The sequence below is a fragment of the Lipotes vexillifer genome, unplaced genomic scaffold, assembly GCF_000442215.2.
Source record: "Lipotes vexillifer unplaced genomic scaffold, Lipotes_vexillifer_v1.1 scaffold29, whole genome shotgun sequence".
Classification (NCBI taxonomy): domain Eukaryota; kingdom Metazoa; phylum Chordata; class Mammalia; order Artiodactyla; family Lipotidae; genus Lipotes; species Lipotes vexillifer.
In genome coordinates this window covers 92,629-101,219 of record NW_006776904.1, presented here as the reverse complement: position 1 = coordinate 101,219, position 8,591 = coordinate 92,629, and the positions used below count along the sequence as shown (strand labels likewise).

At 37.4% G+C, this 8,591-nt stretch overlaps 1 protein-coding gene across 1 annotated transcript in view; it reads left to right on the top strand.

Moving 5' to 3' along the window:
- Positions 1-3,839: 3,839 nt before the first annotated feature.
- LOC103069156 (cytochrome c 2) overlaps positions 3,840-8,591 on the top strand; it is a 21,451-nt gene continuing 16,699 nt past the window's right edge. Inside the window, exon 1 of the mRNA XM_007450716.1 lies at positions 3,840-4,005. Coding sequence (XP_007450778.1) covers positions 3,840-4,005 — 166 coding nt within the window. The remainder of the gene's footprint in view (positions 4,006-8,591) is intronic.

The window sequence follows — 8,591 nt, the reverse complement described above, 5'->3', positions numbered from 1 at the left end:
GAAAAAAAAAAAAAAAAAAAAAAAGAGAGAGAGATTATATTGTAACTTATTTTTGAAATGCAAGGATAAAATAGTAAATTCTTGTCATCGTTTTCCAAAATTTCTCCAAACTATGATCTAATTACAATGAGGTTTATTGGTTATTGAGATTAGTCGTCATACATTATATTTAATTAAGTAAAAATGTTTTGCCTTATTTGCAAATTTTTACTAGATTTTACCACTGATATTTGTTGGTGATCAATTAGTAACTTTCAGATTGTTCTGTAGGAATATGGTCCAGAGTATCCATTTTTTTCCCATCCTGTAAGGCTACTGGCTACTGATAATGTATGCAAGCACCTAGCCTGGCTTGTGGTAGCTACTCAATAAATAATAGTCTCCTTTTATTTCTTGAGTTTGCATGCTTTGTTTGAGTTTGAGAATAATATTTAACACCAGATTTTTTTTTCCCCCTTTTGATTCAATTTGATGACATACATCTTTTAAATATGTAGTTCACAGGACAGAACACATAGGTATCACTTGGAGTAGTTTCATTCAACCATCTGGTAATTGTGGCTATTAAAATTAAAATAAAATTAATTAAAATAAAAAAATTCAGTTAGTCGCATTAGTCACACCTCAAACGCTCAGTTACTTGCGGCTAGTAGGCAGTGTCCACACTGAATATTTCCATCATGGCAGAAAGTTGTATTGGACAGAGCTCCAGAGAACAAGAATATGGGTAAATCTCACACTTACCTATTACACAAAATTTAATAAATTATTTTAATATTCCCATTTCTGTGCTACAGCCTTACCACTCACATCTCACTGAATTAATTATGTAACCACAGGTAAACTACTTTTCCTTCTCACGTTTTCCTAAACACGACTTTGACTTTCTTACGTTTCTGCCTTCAATACCCTCGTCTTCTTATAGCTTTCCCAGTCCTCTCTTTTATATCTTCCTCCCTCACTCATTCTCTCTGTTTCTATTCATACTCTATTCTGCTCTTTTGGCAATTAACGAGCAGCTTGCAACCTCGCTGTCCGTTCTTATATTATTGCACTTTTTATGTAGCTCATTTATATAACTTTTAATGTACTTAAATCTTGCCCCAGCTGGATTATAACTCATAGAAAATTGGCGCTTCAGGTCAGTGTTTGTCCTTACAAGTTGCTTGGCACCGTGTCTTGCCCACAGAATAAGTAGTTGCCGTATTCATTTACTGACGTGATTTGACTCCCGCAATCAAATACTGACGAACCATTCATAAAACGTTGGATTCCTACTTCAAGCAAGAGCTGGTACATATTGTGAATATACATAGATAATTTAACTCTTCAGTTAGGTAAAAGTGAAACAAACAAAGCCGGACCCTCACTCTGTCAGGTTTAGACTCAGTCAGTGACTGCTCGGCAGCGCGAGGCTTTAAGCCCCTGCGAGAATTGAGATTCCGTGGGATTTGGGAGCCAATCAGCAGTGCCAATGGAGCCCCGCCTACCACTGGCTGGTGTCCACCAGAAGCACATGCAGGCCTAGCCTTTCACTGCGGCCTTACGAGGCGCTGCAGCCGCCGGGCAGCCAAACTTGAACTTGGGGCGCACACTTCGGCCGAGCCGCCGCACAGTTGACGTTAAAGACTCTTTGGGGAAGCGGAGGACGGAGTAGCTGACCCTGTGGTAAGTATGGGACTAGCTAGGAGCGGGTGGGCCGGGCCCTCATGTGATCTGAGCACCGGTTATGGGCCATGATGCAATTTGGGCCTGGGTTCACTCAGAGAGGAGGATCCAACCGTTTGGTTAGTAAGACGCTCGCCTTAGCCCCAGCGAGGTGGGGCCTGGGTATCCCTGAAAGTGCTACAGAAGACAGTTTCTAGAGAGGGACCTCTCTGCAGCAGCCTTTCTTTCTTTCTTTCTTTTTATTTATTTATTTATTTATTTTTTATTTTTTTATTTTTTTGTGGTGCGCGGGCCTCTCACTGCTGTGGCCTGTCCCACTGCGGAACACAGGCTGCAGACGCGCAGGCTCAGCGGCCATGGCTCACGGGCCCAGCCGCTCCGCGGCATGTGGAATCTTCCCGGACCCGGGCACGAACCCGTGTCTTCTGCATCGGCATGTGGACTCTCAACCACTGTGCCACCAGGGAAGCCCCTCGGTTGAGTTTTGAAGGTAAAAATGTGCTTAGAACTGTACTGTCAAGAATTAGGTATTTTCATTATTTCTGTAACAGTAACCCTTATGTGGAATCCATCCCCATTCCCACCGACCCCGCAACCATTCTTTAAAGAATACAAACTGCAGGAAAACAAAACCCAGGTACTGCATTCATTAGCATTTCAAACTAAATTTTTTTCAATAAGTTAAAATTATTTTAGTTTTTATATCATTTTAGATGGAAGAGGCATTTATTTAGGTACATAACAGAGTTTTTGGCAGTCTTTTTTTTTTTTTTTTGCGGTCCGCGGGCCTCTCACAGCTGTGGCCTCTCTCGTTTTGGAGCACAGGCTCCAGACGCGCAGGCTCAGCGGCCATGGCTCACGGACCCAGCCGCTGTGCGGCATGCGGGATCTTCCCGGACCGGGGCATGAACCCGTGCCTCCTGTATGGGCAGGCAGACTCTCAACCACTGCGCCACCAGGGAAGCCCTGGCAGTCTTTTTTTTAAATTGTTTTTTATTATTTGTAAGAATTCTTTATTTTAATTAATTAATTAATTAATTTATTTAAATTTATCTTTGGCTGCATTGGGTCTTCATTGCTGTGCGTGGGCTTTCTCCAGTTGCAGCGAGTGGGGGCTACTTCTCATTGTGGTACTAGGTAATCTCTTTGTGGTGGCTTCCGTTGTTGCAGATCCTGGGCTCTAGGTGCGTGGGCTTCAGTAGTTGTGGCGTGTGGGCTCAGTAGTTGAGGCACGCAGGCTCTAGGACACACAGGCTTCAGTAGGTGTGGCTCGCGGGCTCTAGATTGCGGTCTCAGTAGTTGTGGTGCACGGACTTAGTTGCTTCGCAGCATGTGGGATCTTCCGGACCAGGAATCAAACCTGTGTCCCCTGCGTTGGCAGGTGGATTCTTAACCACTGCGCCACCAGGGAAACCCCGAGTTTTTGGCAGTCTTACCAAAATATCTTTAGGCAGAATTTATTGTGTATGTCTATCACTGTGTAACAAAACCCTCCTTACTTAGAACTGTATATTTTCTACTACGTGTACTAATGCTGACTGAACTCAGTAATGTTTGATTGTTTTTAGGTAATGCTTGATTTAGTCTGGTAGATTTGTTTATAGCTGAGAGTGTAAGGTAAATAGGAAATTATGTATTACATGTAGCTTGCTGTGACCTCATTTCTATATGGTATTATATAGTTTTGTCTATTATTGCAGGCATGTAAATAATCATAATAAATTTCATATTTAATCACCTTTCCAATTTGTTATGTGATTATTTTTAAGTAAGGGAATACCAATTTAGACATATATGCTTCACGTCATTGTTTGCACCTCTACTTTTTGGAAGTGAAAAGAAAAATAGAATATTGTTGTCTTAGGTAAATTACTGTAATTGTTTGAAGGCTGAAGGAAAACCAGGCTTATACCAACAGCAATTTCTGAAGTAGCAATGGCTAGAAATTCAAAATAAACCTGATAAGTGAGATGATTCTTTATAAAATTGGATGCTATAATATGTTTGTGTTTTTGAGCACTCAGAATTTAAAGCATGTCTGCTTTAAATTATATTTTGGTTTAATATCATTAGTATTCACTTCAGTCAAAGTGATGAAATTCCTTTTTATCCAGCCTTGCAAATCAGATATTTTCTTTGGTTTGTGGTTTAATGTTTCATTGCAGAACAAAATGGCAAATGCTGAGGCAGGCAAGATCTTTGTTCAAAAATGTGCTCAGTGCCACACAGTGGAAAAAGGTGGAAAACACAAAACTGGTCCAAACCTCTGGGGCGTTTTTGGCAGAAAAACAGGACAAGCACCAGGATTTTCGTATACCGATGCAAACAAAAACAAAGGTAAAAACTAGGCAATTGTTGGAGAGAACCAGAAACTTTGTAGCAAAGAAGAAGGCACAGGATTTGATATAATAATTTCCTAATTTGCAGAATTAAAAATGAAATCCACATGTTTATATCATGGAAATATTGATTTATGTCATAAGATCTGTGTTTGGATAACTGGTCATCTTTATGATCAGAGAAATTAGTAATCCTCTGTGGCATAAGTTTTTTTGCCTATACAAGGAACTTCATTTTATGCAATACATATATCTTGAAAAAGCATGAGCTAAATTTAAAAAAATCAAATCATGTTTTAATGGCATAATGGCAATTTTTTATTTGTAGTAGTGATTCTTAGCAGGGTGTGGGGAATGTTATATAGTTTGAAAAAGTATATTCAATCATTTCTTTGTTGGTGGAAAGCATGTAGATGACAGTTAATTTTAGGATTGAAATTCAAAATGGTTGCAAAAGACTAATATCTTTGCAAAGCAATTTATTACTCTTGGAGATATCTGTATCTCTATATATTTACATATATAATTAGCATTCACTTAAAAATAGGGTACAACTCTAGTTTTTAAGCTGTTCTTGGTGTACAGAATGGACTTGAGGACAAGGTGGGTGGGGAAGGGGAAGCTGGGATGAAGTGAGAGAGTGGCATGGACATATATACACTACCAAATGTAAAATAGATAGCTAATGGGAAGCAGCTGCATAGCACAGGGAGATCAGCTCGGTGCTTTGTGACCACCTAGAGGGGTGGTATAGGGAGGGTGGGAGGGAGATGCAAGAGGGAGGAGATATGAGAATATATGCATACATATAGCTGATTCACTTTGTTGTACAGCAGTAACTAACACAACATTGTAAAGCAATTATACTCCAATAAAGATGTAAAATTAAAAAAAAAATTGTTCTTGGTATCTCAGCATTTCTTACAGGCCCAGATTTCAGATCACTAGTACACCACTGTTTGGAAAGGTTTTTATTTTATTTTGTTTTGTTTTCTTTTACTTTATTTTTCTTTCTATTTTTCTAATTGAGAAATTCACATAACATACAATTAGCCATTTTAAAGTGTAAAATTTAGTAACATTTAGTGTATTCACAGTGTTGTACCATCACCACCTCTCTTTAGTTTCAAAACTTTTTCATTATCCCAGAAGTATCCCTGTACCCATTAACTAATCACTTTCCATACCCCCCTACCCCCATCCTTTGGTAACCACTTATCTGCTGTCTCTATGGATTTGTCTACTCCAGATATTTCATATAAAAGGAATCATGTAATACATGATCTTTTATGTCTAGCTTCTTTTGCTTAGCATTCAAGATTCATTGAAGTTGAAGCATGTATCAATATTTCATTATTTTTTATGGCTGAATACTATTCCATTGTATGTGTATATCACAATTTGTTTATCCATTCATCAGTTGATAGACATTTGGATTGTTTCCACCTTTTACCTATTGTGAATAGTGCTACTATGAACATTTGTGAAAAAGCATTTAAGTCTCTGTTTTCAGTTACTTTAGATCTATATCTAGGAGTGGAATTGCTGGGTCAGTTAACTACGTTTAACTTTTTGAGGAAGGGTCAGATTGTTTTCCACAGTGGCTGCACCATTTTAGTTTTCCATCAGCAGTGTAGGAGGATTCTTATTTCTCTGTATAGTCACCAACACTTGTTCTTTTCTTTTCTTTCTTTTTCTTTTTAAATTGCCATCCTAGTGGGTATGAAGTGGTGCCTGGTGAGTTTGCTTTGTATTTCCTTAATGATCCATAATACTGAGCGTTGTTTCATGTGCTTGTTGGCCATTTGTATATTTTCTTTGGAAAAATGTCTGTTTATATTCTCTCCCCATTTTTTATTTGGGTTGTTTGCCTCTGTTGTCAAGTTATAAGATTTTTTATGTATTCTGGACACTAAACCCTTATCAAATAAGTGACTTGCAAATATTTTCTCTTATTCTGTAGATTGTCTTCATTTTTTAAAATAATGTCTTTTGATGAACAGTGATTTTTAATTTGTATGAAGGCCATTTATCTATTTTTGTTGTTGATGTTGCTTGTGTTTGGGTGTAAAATCTGAGAATCTATCATGAAATCTAAGGTCATAAAGATTTACCCTATGTTTTCTTCTAATAGTTTTATAGTTTTATCTCATATTGATATTTAGGTTACTGACCTACTTTTAATTAACCAAAATTAATTATCATTAATTTTTTATATAGAGTGAGGTAGTGGTCCAACTTCATTCTTTTGCATGTGGTTATCTAGTGTTCCTAGCACCATTTGTTGAAGAGATTCTTTTACAGTTGAATGGTTAAAAATCATTTTACAGCCTTGTTGAAAATCAGTTGGCCATATATGTTAGGGTTTACTTCTGGACTTTCAATTCTCTTTCATTTGTCTGTACATCTATTCTTATATTAGTGCTACACTGTTTTGATTACTGTAGCTTTGTAGTAAATTTTGAAATTGGGAAGGGTGAGCCCTCCAACTGTGTTTTTATTTTTTAGTATTGTTTTGGCTATTCAGGGCCCTTTGCAATTCCATGAGTTTGAAGATCACCTTTTCCATTTCTGCAAAAAAGGCCTATGGAATTTTGATAGAGCTTGTATTGTATCTGAAGATTGCTTTGGGGTGTATTGCCATTTTAACACTATTAATGTTACATTCTGTGAACTTGGGATGCCTTTCCTATTATTTAGGTCTTCTTAAATTTAGCAGTATTTCGTAATTTGTGGTGTGCAAGTCTTTCACCTCCTTCATTAAATTTATTTCTACCTATTTTATTCTTTTAGGTACTATTATTAATAGAATTGTTTTTAAAATTTCCTTTTCAGATTGTTCACTGCTTGTGTGTAGAAACAGCTGATCTTTGTATGTTGATCTTGTGCTGTGCAACTTTGCTAAATTCATTTATTAGCTCTAGTAGATTTTCTGTGGATTTTTTACAATTTTCTATATAGAGAATTATGTCACCTGTGAATAGAGATAGTTTTAGTTCTTCCTTTCCAATCTGAGTAGCTTTTATTTCTTATTCTTCCCTAATTGCTCTGGCTAGGAATTCCAGTAGAATTCTGAATAGCTCTGGGGAGAGTGAGCATCTTTGTTTTGTCTTGTTTGTTTTTTGGTTTCTTTTTAAATTAATTTATTTAATTTATTTATTTTTGGCTGCGTTCAGCCTTTGTTGCTGTGCATGGGCTTTCTCTAGTTGCAGCAAGCGGGGGTTACTCTCTGTTGCGGTGTGCGGGCTTGTTGCAGTAGCTTCTCGTGTTGTGGAGCACGGGCTTTAGGTGTGTGGGCTTCATTAGTTGTGGCACACGGGCTCAGTAGTTGTGGCCTACAGGCTCTAGAGCACAGGCTCAGTAATTGGGCTTAGTTGCTCTGTGGTACATGGGATCTTCCTGGACCAGGGATCAAACCCGTGTCCCCTGCATTGTCAGGTGGATTCTTAACCACTGTGCCACCAGGGAAGCCCTTTGTCTTGCTCTTGATCTTAGGGGGAAAGCTTTCAGTTTTTTACCTTGAATATGGTGCTAGCTGTGGGTTTTCCATAAATCCTGTTTTTCATGTTAAGCATGGTCCCTTCTATTGCTGGATGTTTTTATCATGAATAGGTGTTGGATTTTGTTAAATGCTTTTTCTGCATCTGTTGAGATAATCATGTGTTTTTTTTTTTCCTTTTGCTCTGTTAATGTGGTATATTATGTTGATTTTCTTATGTTGAACCATTCTTGCATTCCTGGGATAAATCTCACTTGGTCATAGTGTGTTATTCTTTTAACAGTGCAGTTGGATTTAGCTTGCTAGTATTTTGTTGAGGATTTTTGCATTAGAGATATTGGTTTTTTAATTTTCTTGTGATGTCTTTATCTAGGTTTGGTGTTTGGAGAAGTTTTAAATATAAATTATTGGCAGCTGTAAGTCCTCTTCATAAGTGATTTGAATTTAGTATTTAAAAATTCCTTAAAAGGTTTTTTAGTGCTTGTATAGACTAAAGTACCTCATTTGATTGAGCTTTGTAGACCATGTTGCAGGAGAAAGGCTTTAATAAGGTGAGTTGACATCTTGTGCATTATTTTTTGAGTGCACATATAGTAGCTTACACTTTATCAAAAGAGGGATTCTACTTATTTCAACCTGTGTTAATGTTTCTAGTAAGATTTTGCAGTTGGTTTCAGCCTCTTGCGGTTTTTATTTGTTTTTGTGAAACTTGTACAGGCATACCTTTATTACACTTCTCAGATGTTGCAGGTTTGTGGCAACCCTGCACCAAGCAAGTCTCTCAGTACCATTTTTACAACAGCATTTGTTCACTTTGTGTCTCTGTCACATTTTGGTAATTCTCACAATATTTTAAACTTGTTTTTGTGAAACTTGTACAGGCATACCTTTATTACACTTCTCAGATGTTGCAGGTTTGTGGCAACCCTGCACCAAGCAAGTCTCTCAGTACCATTTTTACAACAGCATTTGTTCACTTTGTGTCTCTGTCACATTTTGGTAATTCTCACAATATTTTAAACTTTTAAATTATTATTTTACTTGCTATGATGATCTGTGATCCGCAGTCTTTTTTTTTTTTTTTT